This window comes from Gobio gobio (genome assembly GCF_949357685.1).
Source record: "Gobio gobio genome assembly, chromosome: 2".
Taxonomy (NCBI): domain Eukaryota; kingdom Metazoa; phylum Chordata; class Actinopteri; order Cypriniformes; family Gobionidae; genus Gobio; species Gobio gobio.
In genome coordinates, this window is record NC_137098.1 from 4,893,105 (window position 1) to 4,919,517 (window position 26,413).

Here is a 26,413-nt window from a genome sequence, read left to right on the forward strand (position 1 = left end):
AGAGACCGCTTCAGCACTGGATAAAGCTGATGGCAGTATTAGAGGATATTAGAGGATATTAGAGGATATTTGAGGATATTAGAGGATATTTGACCCGATTCCAGCAGTATTTATATCTTTTGTATTGTTTTATTGACGTGTGATTTTACTTTACTCACTTTTACACTTTTGCTTGTGGGATTCTAGATTTGTGCTTGAAATGCATTTTAAAAAGCCTGACTCCATCCATCCATCCATCTATCATCTGACTCCATCCATCCATCTATCACCTGACTCCATCCATCCATCCATCTATCATCTGACTCCATCCATCCATCTATCACCTGACTCCATCCATCCATCCATCTATCATCTGACTCCATCCATCCATCTATCACCTGACTCCATCCATCCATCTATCATCTGACTCCATCCATCCATCCATCTATCACCTGACTCCATCCATCCATCCATCTATCATCTGACTCCATCCATCCATCCATCAATCATCTGACTCCATCCATCCATCTATCACCTGACTCCATCCATCCATCTATCATCTGACTCCATCCATCCATCCATCCATCATCTGACTCCATCCATCCATCTATCACCTGACTCCATCCATCCATCCATCTATCATCTGACTCCATCCATCCATCTATCACCTGACTCCATCCATCCATCCATCTATCATCTGACTCCATCCATCCATCTATCACCTGACTCCATCCATCCATCCATCTATCATCTGACTCCATCCATCCATCCATCTATCATCTGACTCCATCCATCCATCTATCACCTGACTCCATCCATCCATCATCTGACTCCATCCATCCATCCATTCATCTATCATCTGACTCCATCCATCCATCTATCATCTGACTCCATCCATCCATCTATCATCTGACTCCATCCATCCATCCATCTATCATCTGACTCCATCCATCCATCTATCATCTGACTCCATCCATCCATCCATCTATCATCTGACTCCATCCATCCATCTATCACCTGACTCCATCCATCCATCTATCATCTGACTCCATCCATCCATCCATCCATCCATCCATCATCTGACTCCATCCATCCATCCATCCATCTATCATCTGACTCCATCCATCCATCCATCTATCACCTGACTCCATCCATCCATCCATCTATCATCTGACTCCATCCATCCATCCATCTATCATCTGACTCCATCCATCCATCTATCACCTGACTCCATCCATCCATCTATCATCTGACTCCATCCATCCATCTATCACCTGACTCCATCCATCCATCTATCATCTGACTCCATCCATCCATCCATCTATCATCTGACTCCATCCATCCATCTATCACCTGACTCCATCCATCCATCTATCATCTGACTCCATCCATCCATCCATCTATCATCTGACTCCATCCATCCATCCATCCATCTATCATCTGACTCCATCCATCCATCTATCACCTGACTCCATCCATCCATCCATCTATCATCTGACTCCATCCATCCCCATCCATCCATCCATCTATCATCTGACTCCATCCATCCATCTATCATCTGACTCCACCCATCCATCTATCACCTGACTCCATCCATCCATCCATCTATCATCTGACTCCATCCATCCATCCATCTATCATCTGACTCCATCCATCCATCTATCATCTGACTCCATCCATCCATCCATCTATCATCTGACTCCATCCATCCATCTATCACCTGACTCCATCCATCCATCTATCATCTGACTCCATCCATCCATCCATCCATCATCTGACTCCATCCATCCATCCATCCATCTATCATCTGACTCCATCCATCCATCTATCATCTGACTCCATCCATCCATCTATCATCTGACTCCATCCATCCATCTATCACCTGACTCCATCCATCCATCCATCTATCATCTGACTCCATCCATCCATCCATCTATCATCTGACTCCATCCATCCATCTATCACCTGACTCCATCCATCCATCTATCATCTGACTCCATCCATCCATCCATCCATCATCTGACTCCATCCATCCATCCATCCATCTATCATCTGACTCCATCCATCCATCTATCATCTGACTCCATCCATCCATCTATCATCTGACTCCATCCATCCATCCATCTATCATCTGACTCCATCCATCCATCTATCATCTGACTCCATCCATCCATCCATCCATCTATCATCTGACTCCATCCATCCATCCATCTATCATCTGACTCCATCCATCCATCCATCTATCATCTGACTCCATCCATCCATCCATCCATCATCTGACTCCATCCATCCATCCATCCATCCATCCATCCATCCATCTATCATCTGACTCCATCCATCCATCTATCACCTGACTCCATCCATCCATCCATCTATCATCTGACTCCATCCATCCCCATCCATCCATCCATCTATCATCTGACTCCATCCATCCATCTATCATCTGACTCCACCCATCCATCTATCACCTGACTCCATCCATCCATCTATCATCTGACTCCATCCATCCATCTATCACCTGACTCCATCCATCCATCTATCATCTGACTCCATCCATCCATCCATCTATCATCTGACTCCATCCATCCATCTATCACCTGACTCCATCCATCCATCTATCATCTGACTCCATCCATCCATCCATCTATCATCTGACTCCATCCATCCATCCATCCATCTATCATCTGACTCCATCCATCCATCTATCACCTGACTCCATCCATCCATCCATCCATCTATCATCTGACTCCATCCATCCCCATCCATCCATCCATCTATCATCTGACTCCATCCATCCATCTATCATCTGACTCCACCCATCCATCTATCACCTGACTCCATCCATCCATCCATCTATCATCTGACTCCATCCATCCATCCATCTATCATCTGACTCCATCCATCCATCTATCATCTGACTCCATCCATCCATCCATCTATCATCTGACTCCATCCATCCATCTATCACCTGACTCCATCCATCCATCTATCATCTGACTCCATCCATCCATCCATCCATCATCTGACTCCATCCATCCATCCATCCATCTATCATCTGACTCCATCCATCCATCTATCATCTGACTCCATCCATCCATCTATCATCTGACTCCATCCATCCATCCATCCATCTATCATCTGACTCCATCCATCCATCTATCATCTGACTCCATCCATCCATCCATCTATCATCTGACTCCATCCATCCATCTATCACCTGACTCCATCCATCCATCCATCTATCATCTGACTCCATCCATCTATCATCTGACTCCATCCATCCATCTATCATCTGACTCCATCCATCCATCCATCTATCATCTGACTCCATCCATCCATCCATCTATCATCTGACTCCATCCATCCATCCATCTATCATCTGACTCCATCCATCCATCCATCTATCATCTGACTCCATCCATCCATCTATCATCTGACTCCATCCATCCATCTATCACCTGACTCCATCCATCCATCTATCATCTGACTCCATCCATCCATCTATCATCTGACTCCATCCATCCATCCATCTATCATCTGACTCCATCCATCCATCTATCATCTGACTCCATCCATCCATCTATCATCTGACTCCATCCATCCATCTATCATCTGACTCCATCCATCCATCCATCTATCATCTGACTCCATCCATCCATCTATCATCTGACTCCATCCATCCATCCATCTATCATCTGACTCCATCCATCCATCTATCACCTGACTCCATCCATCCATCCATCTATCATCTGACTCCATCCATCCATCCATCCATCTATCATCTGACTCCATCCATCCATCATCCATCATCTGACTCCATCCATCCATCATCCATCATCTGACTCCATCCATCCATCCATCTATCATCTGACTCCATCCATCCATCATCCATCATCTGACTCCATCCATCCATCATCTGACTATCCATCCATCTATCATCTGCCTCCATCTATCATCTGACTTCATCCATCTATCTATAATCTGACTCCATCCATCCATCCATGAAACATTACTATTTTTAATGTTTTTTAAAGAAATCTCATCTCTTCTGCACATCAAGCCTGTATTTATTTGATCAAAAACACAGAAAAAAACAGTAATATTGTGTAATATTATTACAATTCAAAAGAATGGTTTTCTATTTTAATAAACTTTAAAATGTAATTTATTCCTGTGATGTAAGGCTGTATTTTCAGCATCATTACTCCAGTCTTCAGTGTCACATGATCCTTCAGAAATCATAATATGAGGATTTATTAAATGTTGGACTCAGTTGTCCCGATTAATATTTGATAACCGGAGATACTTTTTTTCAGGATTCATTGATGAATAAAAAGTTCGGCATTTATTTAAAATAGAAATCTTTTGGTACAATACACACGACTGTTCAAAAATAGTTTTTTTTCCTTTCTTTTTTTGAAAGAACATTATAATGAACACGTTTATTCAGCAAAGCATGTATTAAAATGATAAAAACTAATAGTTAGTAAGGTAGTGGTTAAGTTTAGGATTAAGGGATGCAGAATAAGACATTAATATGTGCTTTAGAAGCCAACATCCTAGTAATATGCATGATAATAAGCAACTACACTGAAAAAAATGATTTGTTGAATTTACTAAATATTTTTATCGTAAGTGGTCGCAATCAATTTATTTGATCTCAATTTAAACATAAACACATGCAATTCCCATAAAACCAATTTTATTAAAATCAAAAAATAAATGTAAATGATTTAAACGAGCACAAATTAATTATGCTTAATTTAAAGGGGCTATATGCAACTTTTTCCCCATAATAAACGTAACAATAGCCTTTTTATTTTACCATTTATGACTCAAACATCTCCTGATGAGCATACTGACACCTTGTCCGCTCACAGTGGGTGCACTTATAAGCCTGTATCCTATTTTTCCTATTTTCTGGCGGGTCGTCTTTTCCCGCGCTGTCTGCGGATGTGACGTCACCACCGCTGCGAGAGCGAGCAGAAAATGAGAGCAGTTCTGTTTTTTGGCCACAGGTGTCAGTCGCGAGTTTAAATTTCAGAAAAACGCATATAGCCCCTTTAATCGGGCCATAATCATTTTTTTCAGTGTAAATATGCGTTCCCTGATCTAAAGTGTTGCCCTACTGGTTCATAATTTTTGGTTCATAATCATTTTAATATATTGCTTCATCCCTAGACTCGTCCACTACAGTCGTGTAAAGAGTTGAGAGAGAGATTTCTGTCATCCACATGCTCGGCTCCAGCTGGCAGAGCAACTGCTTCCTGCTCACAACAACACACACATTTACACACACACACACACACACACACACACACACACACACACACACACACACACACACACACGTCGTCCTCCCTTTAATGAGACGGTGTCTCCTTCATCGCCTCGCTTCATTACTGATGCCAAAATTACAGCATACCAGAGGCCTGGAAAACACTGCTGAAACTCAGAGTAAGCCTTACGCTTCAAACCTAATCCGGCCGATTAGTTTTCTCTCGTTCACATGGTCAGGGTTGGGAATGTAAAAAAAAGGCTCATGTTAAATGTTGTAAGACAAAATAGTGTAATAGTTTCTAGTTCTTCTAGCAGGAAGCTTGTTATTTTAGTCTATAAAGTTTTAAATATGGATATTTTTCTTACACAAAACACGCTACTTCGCTTTAGAAGGCCCAGAGCCATGTGGAGCAGTTATATGATGGACAGATGCACTTTTATGATGGACAGATGCACTTTTATGATGGATGGATGCACTTTTATGATGGACAGATGCCCTTTTATGATGGATGGATGCACTTTTATGATGGATAGATGCACTTTTATGATGAATGGATGCACTTTTATGATGGACAGATGCACTTTTATGATGGATGGATGCACTTTTATGATGGATGGATGCACTTTTATGATGGACAGATGCACTTTTATGATGGATGGATGCACTTTTATGATGGATGGATGCACTTTTATGATGGATAGATGCACTTTTATGATGGATGGATGCACTTTTATGATGGACAGATGCCCTTTTATGATGGATGGATGCACTTTTATGATGGACAGATGCACTTTTATGATGGACAGATGCCCTTTTATGATGGACAGATGCACTTTTATGATGGACAGATGCCCTTTTATGATGGACAGATGCACTTTTATGATGGACAGATGCCCTTTTATGATGGATGGATGCACTTTTATGATGGACAGATGCACTTTTATGATGGACAGATGCACTTTTATGATGGATGGATGCACTTTTATGATGGACAGATGCACTTTTATGATGGATGGATGCACTTTTATGATGGATGGATGCACTTTTATGATGGATAGATGCACTTTTATGATGGATGGATGCACTTTTATGATGGACAGATGCCCTTTTATGATGGATGGATGCACTTTTATGATGGACAGATGCACTTTTATGATGGATGGATGCACTTTTATGATGGACAGATGCACTTTTATGATGGACAGATGCACTTTTATGATGGATGGATGCACTTTTATGATGGATAGATGCACTTTTATGATGGATAGATGCACTTTTATGATGGATGGATGCACTTTTATGATGGACAGATGCACTTTTATGATGATGGATGCACTTTTATGATGGATGGATGCACTTTTATGATGGATGGATGCACTTTTATGATGGATAGATGCACTTTTATGATGGACAGATGCACTTTTATGATGGACAGATGCACTTTCACTGCCATTATAAAGCTTGGATTAGACAGGACTTATTTAATATAACTCATAATGTGTTTGTCTGAAAGAAGAATGTCATTTACACCTAGAATGACTTGAGGGCGAGTAAATCATGGGGTCATTTTCAACCAAATCCTGCCTATTTGTTTTCTCTCGTTCACATGTGCAGGGTTGGGAATGTAAAAAAAAGGCTCATGTTAAATGTTGTAAGACAAAATAGTGTAATAGTTTCTAGTTCTTGTCTTGTGACACATTATGATCACTTACCTGCTGATTAGTGTTTATTTGAACAGTCACTCATTGGGAATCGAAAAGACGGCACAGGAAGTCCAAAACCAGCAGGACCAGCAGGGGCCTCAAACTCAGATTACCTGGGGCCGCTAGCCAGAGGCCAGATTCAACCAGTGTGTGTTTACACTGCACAACATCAAAAATCAGGCAACAACTGTGTTCATTACAACATGAACTGCTGCACTTTTAGGGGCCACATCCAGGGAGCAGCAGTTTGAGACCCCTGATAAAGCAACAATCAGGAAATACATCAACAAACACACCAGAAACAACGATCCTACCTCATACTCGTGTTGATTTGGTCATTGATTTGTGTGTGTCGTTTCCTCGTAGAGTGTGAAAGTTGACCTCAGAACTCAGATTATCATGCTCAATCTAAAGTATGTGGCTTTGCATGATTTCACTGGCATGAGAAAACTGCATCAGATCTCCATCAGAAGTCTACAGTCATGGCATTAAATGTCAAATGCATGGTAAGCAGGAAATAGAAGTATAAAAAAGGTTCATTTAAAGAGATATTTTAAAGGGACTTTGATGCACTGAAAAAATGCTTCTCTTACTTAGTATTTTTGTCTTGTTTTCAGTCCAAATATCTAAAAAATCTTACATTAAGAAGCATTTACTAGCCAAATAAAAATTATTGTCTTGTTTTGGGTGGAAATAATTGAAAATTAAGTGAGTTTTTGCTTAAAATAAGCAAAATAATCTGCCAATGGGGTAAGAAAAAGAATCTTGTTTTCTGTTTGAATTAAGATTTTTTTAGTTTACTCCATTGGCAGATTATTTTGCTTATTTTAAGCAAAAACTCCCTTAATTTTGAGTTCTTTCCCCCCAAAACAAGACAATAATTTTTATTTGGCTAGTAAATGCTTCTTGTTTTGAGATTTTTTAGATATTTGGACTGAAAACAAGACAAAAATACTAAGTAAGAAAAGCATTTTTTGCAGTGTGCAGTTTTATGATGGATAGATGCAGACTTCAAAAATGACTCAACATTCACTGCCATTATAAAGCTTGGATTAGCCAGGACTTTTTTTAATAAAATAAAATTGTAAGGCCATTTTCAGCCAGTTTTAGAGTAAAACGTGTTTTTGAAAAATTCTTAACAATAAACGTAAAATTCTGTAACTTAAAGTTCACTTTTGAAAACTTTTTTCACTTCAGCAATAATCTGCCGAGTGTCGTCTTTAAAAAAAAGACCAAACTTCAGTCCAAAAGCATTCAAGATTTACAAGAGTTGGACATTTCATGCTCAAAAAGTGAATAAATAGATTATAACTACAGCATAAATATAATTTAGTATCATAAAATCCCCCAAAAATACAAAATATTACATTAAAAAAACATTATCGAACTAAAATCGTGCATTCATTTCAATTCAGTCATTTCTTGCCAGAGGGTTAAAGCAATGTTGTTTTGATAGCTGTGCTGTTTTAACGCACGCATTAATGTCAAATAGTTAAACTGTTCCAATAGTTTTGGACCAATTAAATAATACGACACTAGTATTTAAAGCCTCTCTTTATCACCGCAGGCCCAAGAGCTGAAGTTTACATTTGAAGCACCCTCCCCAATGCAAATATACCCGTGTTTGTCCTGTTGCTTATCACTCTTATCCAATCGACTGCAGTGTTTGCTCACCAATGGAGATCTGACCAGAGTTCAGACTATTTACAGAAGCAGAAGAATTGCGTGACGCCAGACCAGGGAACACCCCAAAAACACAATGACCAAACAAAACGTACAGCCAGAGAGATGCAGCGAGCACACCGAATACATCCCGAGCCCCACACACACACACACACACACACACACACACACACACACACACACACACACACACACACACACACACACACACACACACACACACACACACACTCACTCACTCACTCACTCACTCACTCACTCACTCACTCACTCACTCACTCACTCACTCACTCACTCACTCACTCACTCACTCACTCACTCACTCACTCACTCACTCACTCACTCACTCACTCACTCACTCACTCACTCACTCACTCACTCACTCACTCACTCACTCACTCACTCACTCACTCACTCACTCACTCACTCACTCACTCACTCACTCACTCACTCACTCACTCACTCACTCACTCACTCACTCACTCACTCACTCACTCACTCACTCACTCACTCACTCACTCACTCACTCACTCACTCACTCACTCACTCACTCACTCACTCACTCACTCACTCACTCACTCACTCACTCACTCACTCACTCACTCACTCACTCACTCACTCACTCACTCACTCACTCACTCACTCACTCACTCACTCACTCACTCACTCACTCACTCACTCACTCACTCACTCACTCACTCACTCACTCACTCACTCACTCACTCACTCACTCACTCACTCACTCACTCACTCACTCACTCACTCACTCACTCACTCACTCACTCACTCACTCACTCACTCACTCACTCACTCACTCACTCACTCACTCACTCACTCACTCACTCACTCACTCACTCACTCACTCACTCACTCACTCACTCACTCACTCACTCACTCACTCACTCACTCACTCACTCACTCACTCACTCACTCACTCACTCACTCACTCACACACACAGAGGATGGGAGTGGTGTGTTGTGTGAAGGGAAAGCTATGGAAAGTGATTCACTGCAAAAAAAATGCTTTTCTTATTTAGTATTTTTGTCTTGTTTTCAGTCCAAATATCTAAAAAATCTTACATTAAGAAGCATTTACTAGACAAGCAGAAGTTTTTGTCTAGTTTTGGGGGAAAATAACTCAAAATGAAGGGAGTTTTTGCTTAAAATATGCAAAATAATCTGCCAATGGGGTAAGAAAAATAATCTTGTTTTCTGTTTGAATTAAGATTATTTATCTTACCCCATTGACAGATTATTTTGCTTATTTTAAGCAAAAACTCCCTTAATTTTGAGTTATTTCCCCCAAAACAAGACAAAAACTTTAGCAAACAAGCAAAATAATCTTGTTTTCTGATTTCTGTTTGAATTAAGATTATTTTTCTTACCCCATTGACAGATTATTTTGCTTATTTTAAGCTAAAAATCCCTTAATTTTGAATTATTTTCCCCCAAAATAAGACAAAAACTTCTGCTTGTCTAGTAAATGCTTCTTAATGTAAGTTATTTTAGATATTTGGACTGAAAACGACAGCAATACTACGCAAGAAAAGCATTTTTTGCAGTGTTTGTGGAGGCAGAGACTCGTCTCTGTACAGCAACGATACACTTTTTCAATACTGACCGGTTCGTTCTCATAGTAATTTTCCCAGTGCAGCCTTTGAGGTTTCTTTGTCATCTGGAAGCAAGGTAGACGGGATTAGAGCGACATTCCACACAATGCCTGCTAAACACATGCTGTTTGTAAGTGGGACAACAAAAGCATTATGGAATATGGACACATGTTATAGTTTAGAAAGACATGTTATGTTCAGAAGGGAATACTGCCATAATACTCATATGGATTTTCCAGTATGCGCAAAAAAACATGGCATACCCAGATGACCTACTACATTTATAACAGGGCACACTGTGTGATATCCCACAATGCAACTGACTACATGGCTTCACAGACAAGGCTTAAGTCATGTTTGAGCCATTGTTTTCTCTCAAGACGCACACCAGTAATGTTTCTGTCTAAGACATGTTTATAAACATCCTAATACACAAGGCTAAATCCTGTCTGTGAAACCATGTGACTGGACTTTCAAAAGTTGAAAAACTGTCTATTTTAACTTTTATTTTAGAGAAGATAGCCGTCACATGACCTCACTTTTGCATTTTTAATTCAATGCTATGGTTTGAAATTGGTCACACTTTAGTTTAGGGTCCAATTCTCACTATTAACTATGACTTTTACCTCAATAAACTCCTAATTACTGCTTATTAATAGTTATTAAGTTTAGGATTAAGGGATGTAGAATAAGGCATTAATATGTGCTTTATAAGGTCTAATAAACAGCCAATATTCTAGTAATATGCATGATAATAAGCAACTAATATGTGCATTAATATGTGCTGTATAAGCACTAATAAACAGCCAATATCCTAGTAATATGAATATAATAAGCAACTAATATGTGCATTAATATGTGCTTTATAAGGTCTAATAAACAGCCAATATCATAGTAATATGCATGATAATAAGCAACTAATATGAGCATTAATATGTGCTTTATAAGGTCTAATAAACAGCCAATATCCTAGTAATATGAATATAATAAGCAACTAATATGTGCATTAATATGTGCTGTATAAGCACTAATAAACAGCCAATATCCTAGTAATATGAATATAATAAGCAACTAATATGTGCATTAATATGTGCTTTATAAGGTCTAATAAACAGCCAATATCATAGTAATATGCATGATAATAAGCAACTAATATGAGCATTAATATGTGCTTTATAAGGTCTAATAAACAGCCAATATCATAGTAATATGCATGATAATAAGCAACTAATATGTGCATTAATATGTGCTTTATAAGGTCTAATAAACAGCTAATATCATAGTAATATGCATTATAATAAGCAACTAATATGTGCATTAATATGTGCTTTATAAGGTCTAATAAACAGCCAATATCATAGTAATATGCATGATAATAAGCAACTAATATGTGCATTAATATGTGCTTTATAAGGTCTAATAAACAGCCAATATCATAGTAATATGCATGATAATAAGCAACTAATATGTGCATTAATATGTGCTTTATAAGGTCTAATAAACAGCCAATATCATAGTAATATGCATGATAATAAGCAACTAATATGTGCATTAATATGTGCTTTATAAGGTCTAATAAACAGCCAATATCATAGTAATATGCATGATAATAAGCAACTAATATGTGCATTAATATGTGCTTTATAAGGTCTAATAAACAGCCAATATCATAGTAATATGCATGATAATAAGCAACTAATATGTGCATTAATATGTGCTTTATAAGGTCTAATAAACAGCCAATATCATAGTAATATGCATTATAATAAGTAACTAATATGTGCATTAATATGTGCTTTATAAGGTCTAATAAACAGCCAATATCATAGTAATATGCATGATAATAAGCAACTAATATGTGCATTAATATGTGCTTTATAAGTACTAATAAACAGCCAATATCATAGTAATACACTGTAAAAAAAAAGGCTCGTAATCATAGGGGAACCTTTTTTAGTGCTATATAGCACCAATTTTGGTGCTTCAGTGGTTCTTCAGCGGTTCTTCAGAGGTGCTATATAGCACCTAAGTCAAAGAACCAGTGAAGAACCTCTGAAGAACCGCTGAAGAACCTCTGAAGAACCACTGAAGAACCACTGAAGCACCAAAATTGGTGCTATATAGCACTAAAAAAGGTTCCCCTATGATTACGAGCCAAGAACCATTTTTGGTGCAATATAGAACCTTTTTTTTTTTAGAGTGTATGCATGATAATAAGCAACTAATATGTGCATTAATATGTGCTTTATAAGGTCTAATAAACAGCTAATATCATAGTAATATGCATTATAATAAGCAACTAATATGTGCATTAATATGTGCTTTATAAGGTCTAATAAACAGCCAATATCATAGTAATATGCATTATAATAAGCAACTAATATGTGCATTAATATGTGCTTTATAAGTACTAATAAACAGCCAATATCATAGTAATATGCATGATAATAAGCAACTAATATGAGCATTAATATGTGCTTTATAAGGTCTAATAAACAGCTAATATCATAGTAATATGCATTATAATAAGCAACTAATATGTGCATTAATATGTGCTTTATAAGTACTAATAAACAGCCAATATCATAGTAATATGCATGATAATAAGCAACTAATGTGTGCATTAATATGTGCTTTATAAGGTCTAATAAACAGCCAATATCATAGTAATATGCATTATAATAAGCAACTAATATGTGCATTAATATGTGCTTTATAAGGTCTAATAAACAGCCAATATCATAGTAATATGCATGATAATAAGCAACTAATATGTGCATTAATATGTGCTTTATAAGGTCTAATAAACAGCTAATATCATAGTAATATGCATGATAATAAACAACTAATATGTGCATTAATATGTGCTTTATAAGGTCTAATAAACAGCTAATATCATAGTAATATGCATGATAATAAACTAGTTAATAGTGAGAATTGGACCCTAAACTAAAGTGGTAGCGTTTTATTAAATACTGAATAATATGCTAGTATTCCATTCAGACACGGCAAAGATATTAAATGACATACACAACAAATAGATTATGACAAAATATGGCACACAATGAGGTGAGGATTAGATGAATTTTTATACCCAGGAGAAATGATTTATCTTCATGCAGATTTAAACAAATAAATAATTATTTAATTCCTAAAGTATCTGGTTAGGATTGAATGTGTTAACATTAGTTAATTCAATAGCTAACAAGAAATAATAATAATGAACAAATCATTTTATATGTTGCTCATCTAATGTATATTCATAAGTTAAGTTAATAAATGCTGTAAAACTGTTAGTTCATGATGTCTAATGCATTAATAACGTTGAAACGTATTGTTAAGCGTTAGTATTTGCTCTTGCATAAGCAGTTTTCAGAACCGTTTGACCGTTAGCAAAGCAAAACAACTGGCTAGATTGAATCTGGAAGCCACAGACAAACTTGGCATGGATTTCTGTGGATGTTTTTTCTGTGAATTCTCCACATTTTTTTGAGGCCTTAAGACATTAGAGACGGAAGTTAAAAAAGAGCCATTATTGGGGGAAAAATGGCAAGAATTCACACCTCTAAAGTTTCTGTCCGTATTAAGTTTCTAATCTCACTGGGGCTTTTGGTTTTGCATATAGTTCTGAGGAACAAAATATCTCGATATTTCTTTTTTACCCAGCTGGACATGTAACTGTACTGAGGAGTTTGTGTGACCTGACGCTGTTCTCTTGTCTAAGTGGTTCTGTTGAATCATTGAATCATTCACTCAAGAGATTCGTTCAGAAACACTGATTCATCCAGTAATGAAACAAGTGAAGTCTTTATGAGTGAGTCATTGAATCATTCATTCAAGAGAGTCATTGAAAAACACTAATTCATCCAGTAATGAAACAAGTGAGTCATTGAATCATTCACTCAAGAGATTCGTTCAAAAACACTAATTCATCCAGTAATGAAACAAGTGAGTCATTGAATCATTCACTCAAGAGATTCATTCAGAAACACTGATTCATCCAGTAATGAAACGAGTGAAGTCTTTATGAGTGAGTCATTGAATCATTCACTCAAGAGAGTCGTTGAAAAACACTAATTCATCCAGTAATGAAACAAGTGAGTCATTGAATCATTCACTCAAGAGATTCGTTCAAAAACACTGATTCATCCAGTAATGAAACAAGTGAAGTCTTTATGAGTGATTAATTGAATCATTCACTGAATAGATTTGTTCAAAAACACTGATTCATCCAGTAATGAAACAAGTGAAGTCTTTATGAGTGAGTCATTGAATCATTCACTCAAGATATTCGTTCAGAAACACTGATTCATCCAGTAATGAAACAAGTGAAGTCTTTATGAGTGAGTCATTGAATCATTCACTCAAGAGAGTCGTTGAAAAACACTAATTCATCCAGTAATGAAACAAGTGAAGTCTTTGAGTGAGTCATTGAATCATTCACTGAAGAGATTCGTTCAAAAACACTAATTCATCCAGTAATGAAACAAGTGAAGTCTTTATGAGTGATTAATTGAATCATTCACTGAAGAGATTTGTTCAAAAACACTGATTCATCCAGAAATGAAACAAGTGAGTCATTGAATCAATCACTCAAGAGATTCGTTCAAAAACACATTAGGTCACATTAGCAATTAAAGATAAAAACACTTCAGCAAAACATGCTCAGCTCAAAGTGTCTGAATCATTTTGCTCCCAAATGTTTATCAGTTTTACTGGTAGTCACTGTATGAAGAATTATTGGGTGTAATATGTCACAGTTTGCTGTATTTTGCGGCCCTCACTTACATAACTGAACTGCACACACTAGTAAAACATTATATGATTTATCAGAAATCATATAAGAACAATATGATTTATCTAAAAATCTCAGTTTGTGTTCCACAGAAGGAAGTCTTATTCATTAGGGAGGGCATGAGGTTGAGTAAATAACGAGAGAATTTTCATTTTTGGGGGGAATCCTTTTAACATAGACAAAAATATATTCACACACACATACAAAAGCATGCAACAGCTTTTCACACAGAAACAAAAGCATGAGGCAGGTGTGTGTTATGGAAACGAGGTGTTTTCTGTGGGTGGGTTATGGGTTTAAAGCGTCTCTGTGTGCGAGGCCACTGGGCCAGCTGAGAGGAATGAACAGGAATCTGTTTCCTCCATGTTCCCATCCTTCCTGTTTGCCTAGTGAGAGTGAATCCGTCAATGGGTCTCAAAGAGCAGCTGCTGACACACACTCCTGACACACACACGGACTCTAAAAGGGCACGCCATTCGATCCTCAACAAACCTGATTGTTTACAGCAGAGGCAGTGCACCAATGGTCCTGACTCAGGGAATTGAGGATAACCGTGATATTTAAAATATTAAATATCGATCACTACAAATATGATAATAATAAGTAAGGCAGCCACTGTGGCTAGCTGTGCATTAAACGATTTTAATGCACGATGTGGAGGTAAAAGTGCATTCAAATGGTTTAGCCAGCCATGGGGAAAGTTACTTTGAAAAGTAATGCATTACAATATTGTGTTACTCCCTTAAAAAGTAACTAATTGAGTTACTTTGTTACTAGGGATGTGACGGTGAGGAAATTTCCCCACCGGTTAATTGATGTGTGACAACACCGGTAATACCGGTATCACCGGCGGAGGCTTTTAAATCACTAATTCTATTTAACCGAAAGTAACATGCACACGACCGCTCTGAACTGAAAACGCGCCAGTGCGCACACACCGTGAATGACAGCTCGTCTGTAAATGCGCGCTCTGTGAAGCCATGGGTGCGTCTCAATCAGTTCCCTAGTTCAGTAGTCAGGGCACTGATCAAGCATTGATCAGTCTATGATTGAGATGCACGCCATGAATGAATAACAGTTCGTCCGTAAAGCCTTGTTTATACTCGGTGCGCGCGGCAAAAATAAATGCGTGCAGTCAGGGTAGCGCGGAGGCTCGCACTGTGGAGCCAGGCCAAAGTAAACAATGCGCGCTCTGTGCAGCTGTGCACATTTTACTTTCGGTTTGAATTAGCGCCAATTCGGCTGCGGGTTGCTTGAATTGTGGGTTCATTAGCCTATTATTTTTTATGAAAAACACAACAACAAAACAAATGACAAACTCCCTTAAATAGGCGCTTTTACGTTTCGCTTTGAAACCAGATCTTCCGCGATCATCTCCGTCAGCTCCTCGCTCTTAAATCTGATGAATGACTCCTGCCGCTGCCGAGACTACCGGTCGGATCCTGCTTTATTAAGCAGATACAGTTCAGTTTTTATTTGTATTGTCTGTTCTCTAACTGAACTAAATTATTTTATTACTATAAAAAAATAAAAAAGACGGTGGGCGGTGCCACGGTGGGCAAGTGATGTAACCGGTGTTGAGTCTGGACACCGGTAACACCGGCAACACCGACTATCGTAGCAAGCCTATTTGTTACTTTTTAGGATAAGTAATGCGTTACGTTACTTTTTGCGTTACTTTTTCTCACCTGGGCTGGGCTTGTTTTTGTTTTGTTTTTATAACAAAAAAGTTATATTTTTGTGCAACTGTAAAGACCTCTTCATACCCAAATTGAAATAATAAGCCCAAGGCTGAGGTAAAAATGCAGATTCCTGCATGAACAGTAGAGGGCGCAGCTCTGGATAATGGTAGAATAGGATGCAGGAGAAAAACGTTTTACCAATAAAAACAAAAAATCTAGTCATTTTTATCATCAAAGGTCAGCAGCAAGACATTGGTAAATTAAATATAAAGGTAGATTATGCATAAAAATAGTTGTTTTAATTATGATTTAATTATTGGAGGTTTGCATAGTACTCTGATTTTGCATTTGACTGATTTTATTCATTTTGAGGAGTACAGAATCTTTATTGTGCAAGTGAGATAAATAAATAATCACATTTAGTCTGGAACTACAATAACCATCATGTTTACACACACACCTCTGCACTTATTTTTCTCAACATGGGGGCAGGAGAGCTGTCAGTCAAATTAATGTGAAAAAGTAACTTGCGTTACTTTTTTGAAAAAGTAACTCCGATATTTTGTAAATTTGAAAAGTAATGCATTACTTTACTAGTTACTTGGAAAAAGTAATATTATTACGTAACTGAAGTTACTTGTAATGCGTTACCCCCAACACTGGCCGTGGATTATCCCGATTATACCATGGACATTTGCCATTGACAAGTTAAAGCTGTTATTGGTGTTTGCAGCTCAATATTTGACCGAAAGGGTCAAAATGATGGTTATTTTCATCAGTTACGGCTCCTCTGCCAGCTTTAACACAGACAAAGTAGTGCGCAAGAATACTCTTATTTGCATGAATTATAGCATTTATTTGAATTAATTATCCATAGAGAGAGGTGTGTGTGTGTGTGTAGCTGTGAGATTAATTACTTCAAAAACAGCGCTGTAGCCCTCTCATTGCTGAGAAATATAATGTAGTGATTCAGTAGCGAAGCTATTTTATTAATAAAAGTCAACAAGTTTCAGTGCTCCTGAATGTTTCTGTGTGCGATCTATGAGTGACGTGTGTGAGTGTGTTAAAAGCAGCGTGTTAATATAGAACGGTGATTAAACTGACTGGAACTACCTGTGAGTTAAATGGTTTTAATGCACACCTTCCAGCCAATCAAAATCGAGTATTCAGACAGACCATGGTATAACGTAAATAATACAGGATCAGTGACTATGTAGTTGACACTCCAACAAGTAGGTGGCGGTATTGCACATTAACACTACTTGCTACCTATCATAAAACGAGAAAAAGACAACACTGCCGCATAAAAACATGTCGTCAGAGTTGACAGACGAAAAGCGAGACGCTATTCACTCTCAAAAAAGGAAGTGGGAAAAACAGGAAGTTCTGTTTGTACGCTTACAAAATCTCTCAGCCTCCCAACACTCGTACTTTGACTGATTGATCGACCAAAAAAGTGGAAACTATGAATTTGACTGCCTTGTTTTAAATCACCTACAGATGATCGTGATCATGGGCGTCGGAACCATTGTATGTGGGCGGGACAAGACCCACCCATTTTTACGACCAATGATTTGGACCCACTCACTTTTATCGTCTGTAATTCAGCACATGTCCGTTCACCTACCCCTAACCGATAAACACTCATTCTTAAACACGTTAGACGCTTTATTTCCACTTTTCTAATATTTTCGTCATGTTTATTGAAAATAAATGCCTTTCCGATCTGTTATCTGATGGGAAAATGGAGTAGAGCGAGTTCAGCAAAAAGCGGATTCGAACCTCGGGTCGATTTGCGTCAACTAGATGCCATGCGTCGTGGAGGCACACACGGAAGACAAGAAGAGGTTGAATAAAGTCGTTATTTTAAAAAAAATTTGCGCACAAAAACTATTGTCGTCACATCGTAAAATTATTGTAGAGTCATTGTGGTGAGATGGACTTTGTAATGACGTTTTAAGTGCCTTTCATGGGTCTTGGGAGTGTAAATGTACTGAATGCCAATGGAAGCCTTTCTCAGCATCAGATTTACACTAAAATATCTTCATTTCTGTTCTGAAGATGAACGGAGGTCTAACGGGTGTCATGAGGGTGAGGAATTAATGACAGAATTTTAATTTTTGGGTGAACTAACCCTTTAATGTAAATGGCATCTACTCCAGTAAAACGTTTCTGAGAGGGGACCCACCCATATTTATTTAGCTTCCGACGCCCATGATCATGATAATATAGTTATTGTGAGTTTTTTTGGCGTGGACGTGATATTGTGAACCCCCAAGTCATGACGCATTGAAATCCACTGGCTTTTGTCTGATCTGGTTTCTACCTGGTATTAAAGGAGTTCCAGTAGGAAATCTGCTATTATTGAGTAAAATGGACTTGTTTTTGATTCTATCATGGGGTATTTTTGAAGACTGACACCGTCTGACCAAAATAAACTTTAACTGTATGGAAAAGAGCAGCATGAACATTCTCTGAAATCTCTCCTTTTGTGTTGGAAGAAAGTTTATGGTAGAATTTTTCTAGGGCTGTCAAAAGATTAATCGCGATTAATCGCATCCACAATAAAAGTTTGCATTTACATAATATATGTGTGTGTACTCATTATTATTTATATATAAATACACACACAAGCATGTATATATTTAAGAAAAAAATATTTTTATATACAAAACATTTATATTTATATATATTATAGATTATATAAATGTATATACAGTATATACATGCAAATATTTCTTAAATATATACATGAATGTGTGTGTATTTATATAAATAATAATTAACAGAGTACACACACATATATTATGTAAACAAAAACTTTTTTTTGGGATGCGATTAATCGCGATTAATCTTTTGACAGCCCTAAATATTTCATTTTAAAACCATCCCAGGACATATGCGGACATCTCCAGGTGTAAACATGGACACTCAAACCACCTTTTGAGACGCTGAGAGAGGCATGAGACTTGTGTCTTGAAGCAATGAAGTTACTCCTGCAATCTGTTTTTCATTTTGTCAGCTAGCCTTGAAAAGAAAAGATTCAACCAATTGGAAAAGCCCACACATAAAAGTGCACGAGACTTCACAGAACGTTTTCCGTAAGCCTGACGTCAACATGCAGTGACACTGACAAAGAAAGTGATGCAAGCGGTCATAAATATCAGAGAAATCCGATCGCAAGTGGTCAGAGGAGACGCATGTTATCACCAGGTGTGAACACAGATGTGTGTCAGCTGACCAGATGTTAATAGTAGTGCATGTAGTGGTGTGAGGCCGTACCTGATTGAGGTAATGGTATTCTTCAGGCTTTTTGAGGTGGAACGCAGTCCTCTCCTCTTCACTCGCTCCTGCCAGCAGGTAGTAAAACACATGGTAATTCCTAGAAGAACAAACCCATATAACGTCAGGTATTGTATGAATATACTTGGGCAGCCTCATCAAAGCAATGGGAGACCAATGGGCCAACAACCATTCACTCACATGAGATCAACGCAATTAGCAAACAACATCCAGCAAAAAAGTCCTGATGGGACAAAATTAAGTCCTCTCCTATATATTTTTTATATTTTTTCCCGGATATACACTATATTTGCCAAAAGTATTGGGACACCTGTGCAATTAGACCATTCGGGAAATGTCCTCACTACTAAATATTCCACGCTCAACTGTTAGTGGTGTTATAACAAAGTGGAAGCGATTGGGAACAACAGCAACGAAGTGAAATCACAGAGCGGGGTCAGCGCATGCTGAGGGTCACAGAGCGGGGTCAGCGCATGCTGAGGGTCACAGAGCGGGGTCAGCTCATGCTGAGGGTCACAGAGCGGGGTCAGCGCATGCTGAGGGTCACAGAGCGGGGTCAGCTCATGCTGAGGGTCACAGAGCGGGGTCAGCTCATGCTGAGGGTCACAGAGCGGGGTCAGCTCATGCTGAGGGTCACAGAGCGGGGTCAGCGCATGCTGAGGGTCACAGAGCGGGGTCAGCTCATGCTGAGGGTCACAGAGCGGGGTCAGCGCATGCTGAGGGTCACAGAGCGGGGTCAGCGCATGCTGAGGGTCACAGAGCGGGGTCAGCGCATGCTGAGGGTCACAGAGCGGGGTCAGCGCATGCTGAGGGTCACAGAAGCCGCTCCAGACCTCCAAACTCCTGTGTCCCTCAGATGAGCTCAAGAACAGTGTGTAGAGCTTCAGGGAATGTGTTTCCATGGCCGAGCAGCTCATCCAAGCCTTACATCACCAAGAGCAATGCAAAGCGTGGGATGCAGTGGGGTAAAGTGCGCCGCCACTGGACTCTAGAGCAGTGGAGACGTGTTCTCTCAGTGACCAATCACGCTTCTCTCTGGCAATCCCATGGACGAGTCTGGGTTTGGCGGATGCCAGGAGAACGGGACTTGCTGACTGCATTGTGCCAAGTGTAAAGTTTGGTGGAAGGAGGATTATGGGGTGGGGTTGTTTTTCATGGGTTGGCCCCTTAGTTCCAGTGAAAGGAACTCTTAATGTTTCACCAAGACATTTTGGACAATTTCATGCTCCCAACTTAGTGGGAACAGTTTGGGGACGACCCCTTCCTGTCCCAGCATGACTGACCAGTGCACAAAGCGTCTCCATAAAGACATGATGAGCGAGTTTGGTGTGGAGGAACTTGAGTCCTGACCTCAACCCGATTGAACACCTTTGGGATGAATTAGAGCGGAGACTGAGAGCCAGGCCTTCTCGTCCAACATCACGAATGCGCTTCTAGAAGAATCACCATAAACACACTCCTAAACCCAGAAGAGCTGAAGCTGTTAGAGCTGCAACTCCAGATTAAACCCTACGGATTAAGAATGGGAAGTTCATGTGCGTGTAAAGTCAGGCGTCCCAAAACTTTTGGCAATATAGTGTATAGGTCCCAATAGAGAAAAAAAGACTAAACAATTTATTTTTTGGAACATCTGGAGCCTCTGGTTTGTTTGTTGCATGTCTGAGTTGGTTTTCTAGCTCTAAGAAGCTTGACCAAGACCAGTTTGACCCCGACAGGAGCCGCTTGGGTCATGTGAAAGCAACTGTTACCTTATACCATCAGTGATACCAATGCTTCTTTAATAGTCAAGAGTCTATCAGTGGGGAAATACTGTACTGCGCACAGTTAAAACCACTGGAGACATGTTTGATGTGTAAATGTGCAAGCAATGCTTCATTAAAGAAAAGTGCATTCAAGTCCAGGCATGTATTTGAACTAGCGCTGCACAATATTGGAAAAAACCTGACATTGCGAAATATATTTTTTCTGACATTGCAATATATATTGCAAGTGCAACACAGGACACTTAATAGCTGTACTTGGAAAGAATGAATCATTGTAAAAATGTGTGAGATTTAGCTGGGAAGTGCAAAATAAAAAATAATAATAATTAAAAAAGCTTATTATTATTATTTTTATTTCTGTGTGTGCAAACCATACTTTCAGGGCTGAACAATTGGGGGAATTCTTTTGATATTTGTCCTGTGTGCTCATACTTTGGTTTACTCTTTACATGAACAAACTTTCATAAAGTGATCGGAGTTTAAAACAATTGAGTTTGCAAAGGGCACATTTCTATTGCTATTGACCAGTTCATAAAATAATAATAATAGTGACTTTTATAGTGATTAAACAAAATAAGAAATATATTGTAATATTGTACTACAAAGTATCTAATAAAAACGTAAACATGTAATTTAAAATATTTACATATTTACTTAATTTTTCAAACGTTGAACCAAATCAAAATCAAATCAAATCACTTTATTTGTCACTCTAAACCATTTAGCTTTGACGGGTTTCTGGCAAATTGATGCGTGCACTCAGTCACACAAAGTTATATCGCCATATTGATTTTAATTTGATGCATTGTGCAGAAGTGTGAGAGCTTTACTGATTGTCACTTTAACACATGACGTCGAGCTGGTTTCAGTTGGATAATGCACTGCCCCGAAACTGAAGTATGACTGCTGTGATTTACACCAAACTCACAAAAACAAGGAAATTATGGTCGGGTTTCTTCATAAACACTCATGAAACCAGTGAGACCGGTAATGACAGCCAGTAAAATAAAAAATATGAATATATCAGTGTTCATTTTGACAGCAAATTTTGATTTAGTTTTAGTCAGTCTTTTAGGTTGTCATATTTTAGTCGCCTAAATTGATGTTTTAGTCTAGCTTTAGTCGCTAAAATCGAATGAGTTTAGTTAAACTGTAATGCATTAATTGAGCATTTAAGCGTCACATAACCAACTGTTACTGAATACATGACAAAACTGACATTTGACCGCTCAAACGCAAAAATACACGAAAGAGCTCAATTCACTTTTTTTGTTAGTTTTTTAAAAACATCCAGTTTGTATCATATTGTGTTTCTGTTTTAGTTAGTATATCAGGTTAAGCTAAAGCTTCAAATAAGTTTAAGTCAGTTAACATTTATTTAATTTCAAGTAATGAATATGTTTTAATGGTTTTAGTGAACTATTATAACTCTGATACTTTATTGAACAATGTGTCAAATCCTGTTCTTAGTCTTTCCTCCTGACTATGAATTAAATGGGAATGAAATGAAATACAGTTCATTAGGGCTGTAATCAACCAAAGAAAATCTTGGTTGATTACAGCCCTAATGAAATTTTAGACTAAAAGTAGACTAAAAATGACTAAAAAAAAAGTGTTAAATGAATTAGCTGCGCACTGTGCGCAGTACTTGGTAGCCTTGTTGTCTGCCTAAATTAATTATAAATAAACATAAAAAACTAATAGGCTATTTGCAGTATATGAAATAGTTTTTGAGCTGATTATTTTGCGCTGAAATGAGTCTCTGACAGCGTTGCATCACGCGCACCTGCGCAATATCATAGCCTACGATTTCCCAAAATATAGTACTATGTTGTCAACTAGTGATATCAAAAGAACTTTTGAGGAATATGCAACATAATTTAGACAATTGTTTGTGTCATATGTATTATAATAACTGACAGACACTATCATTTCAGCCGCTCCGTGAACATAGGAATAGCGAATAGACTATTAACTTAAAGCTTTTACTCTTGAACACAAAAAGCACGTCCACTTTAATAAAAAAGGAATATTTATTAAGCAAGCCAGATCAAGAGCAGAAACAAAATAAAGAGCATAACTGAAAAATAAAGCATAGGCTCAAAACTAATACAAACAGCGCATCGCGCATTAGGCTCCAAGTAAAAAAATAAAGTGCCCAAATCCAATAAATAATACTAGAAATAAATGTGCAGTTTGCACAATAATTAAAGGGACGGGCCAACCTAACGCAGACGAGTTAGATTACCGTTTTTAGGTGATATGACATGTTTGTCGTCGAGCTGTGATATGAAAACTGTTGCTTGCAAAATTTTCATTCGACTTTTTTACCATTTTCTATTTTTTTTAAATGCTGTCACACTGCCGATGTCTTTGTTGAAATGGTAGAAGAGGACTGACTAGGAAAACACTCACAATTAAATAAATAATATACAGCAAAGTAGTGTAATTCAATCTGTCTCTCTTCTCCAGTGGGTTGAGCTAATCCAAAATAAGTGGAAACAAGGGGGTGTTCTGAAGACAGACGGTTACCTGTGAAACATTAGCAATTACTGCTTTCCACCTGATCAAATGAACGCGGCAAAACTAAAGAAATGAACGCGGCAAAAAATCGACCAATCAGAATTTTGGTCGAGCCAGAACATATCGACTAATAATCGCCTAATCGACTGGGAGATTACAGCCCTACAGTTTATTGTGTAACCAAAAACATATATATAATGCGTGACTTTTAATTATAAACAAGCTGGAAATACACCGGGACTCTTATTTTGAAATGCCTTACTATTGCAGTTCAGATGAGGAGATATGCATCGTTACAACCGTCTAAATCATATTACTGTATAAACATCATAAAGTAAACATTGTCATTATTCCTCAGCATTAGTTCATAAACATAACCTGTCATAAATGTGTGTTATTCATTGATTGAGCCGCTCTGTAGAAAAATAATCTATTATTCATCTATTTTGTGATTGTATATGCACAAAGATTTTTTGGGTGGACGTGGGAAATTTCATTAGAAGGAAAACAAATGTTATATTTAAATTAAATAATTTTGATATATGTATGTATTATTCCAATGAATGTAATAATAATAATAATAATAATTTCACCTTTATTGTACAACTTTTTATTATTTTGGGAAAATGTCATATACACAAGAAGAAATGGTCAGGATCCAAGCTACATTTTAATCATTTTCAAGGACTATTGCACCAGTTTGGAGAACATTGTGAATCAAAAAGCAAGAAATACTTGTTATATTCTTCATGAATATACTCTTTTTGATTAATTTATCAAAGGTTTGTACACTCTGGCATTTTTTGTTCCTTGTTCTTCTTTTTTTATATATATCTATATATATGTTTTAACATGTAATCCTTGTTGTCTATTACATGTTTGTTTTTTTTATCCATTACACAGGACATCAGTTCTCTTCCCTAATCGTCCCTCCCTAACATTTTCGTCATAGTTTTTGTCATCCACATTTCGTTTTCGTCTTGTTTTCGTCAGTGTAAAAAACACAGTTTTTCACAGAAAATTATTCGTCAATGAAGCGAACAGATAAAGCTGAGATTCACACATATAAACTGAACACTGTGGAGAAATGATTCCCACGTGTTCATTCCTTCTACCAAATCTACCCTCAGTTTAAATAAACTCTAGTCTAGCCTAATGTTTGATTAGTAGCGGACATCATTTCTTAACAGTTGAAATGAACACTCAACAAATCTCCTACCTTTCGTTGTGTTCCTGAGAGACGAGCCGGGACTTCTCCAGCAGGTATTTCTCCACATATGCCCTGGATAAGAACAAACCGCAGATTAGACAGGGGTCCAAAACCTCTCCAAAACCTCTCCAAAACCTCTCCAAAACCTCTCCAAAACCTCTCCAAAACCTCTCCAAAACTCTGCGGACGGGACACGTGAAGCTCTTACCCTCTGACAGTGCCACTTTCCTGGTAGTTCACCTGGATGAACTTCCCAAAACGGCTGGAGTTGTTATTGTGGGCCGTTTTTGCATTGCCGAAAGCCTGTGAACACAGGAAGAATAAACAGCATAAGAGAGGTGACAATTATCTGTGTATGGTGTGCGTGAATGATTGAATTAATACAAGAATAAATCAATAAATGACAGAAATTCAACATGTGGACTTTAGTTGAAATTCATCTGGAACTTCATTGTTTGCTCATTAACTCGCAAGTCCACTTTGATAAAGTGTAAAGTATATATAATTTAAATCAGCTTCAGTTAAAGGGAATCTTAAATACTAATGGCAATATAAATGCTTTAAATATATCATATTTTTTTTTCTATTTTGCGGTAATTACAATGTTTTATGTCGAACCTTAAATTGACATAAAAACATTTATATAAAGCAACACAGGTTTTACAACACATTTTCCAATTGTCATTAAGCCACGACCCAAATTTGTAGGAAATTCAAAAAAAAGGTACACACACACACACACTGGGTTTTCATATTTTATGGGGACTTTCCATAGGTGTAATGGTTTTTATACTGTATAAACTGTATTTTCTATCCCCCTACACTGCCCCTAAACCTACCCATCACACACACACACACACACACACACAGCCCCTAAACCT

The 26,413-nt window shown here is 37.9% G+C and overlaps 1 protein-coding gene across 3 annotated transcripts in view; it reads right to left on the reverse strand.

The window, feature by feature from the left end:
- myo9aa (myosin IXAa) overlaps window positions 1-26,413 on the reverse strand; it is a 261,447-nt gene that overhangs the window by 122,334 nt on the left and 112,700 nt on the right. For 2 of the 3 annotated variants that reach the window (XM_079806505.1, XM_079806506.1), the window contains exons 3-6: window positions 25,741-25,835; window positions 25,542-25,604; window positions 20,016-20,115; window positions 10,268-10,321 (exon numbers count right to left, since the gene is read on the reverse strand). In XM_079806505.1, coding sequence (XP_079662631.1) covers window positions 10,268-10,321; window positions 20,016-20,115; window positions 25,542-25,604; window positions 25,741-25,835 — 312 coding nt within the window. The remainder of the gene's footprint in view (window positions 1-10,267; window positions 10,322-20,015; window positions 20,116-25,541; window positions 25,605-25,740; window positions 25,836-26,413) is intronic. The other variant, XM_079806507.1, reaches the window with a different exon arrangement.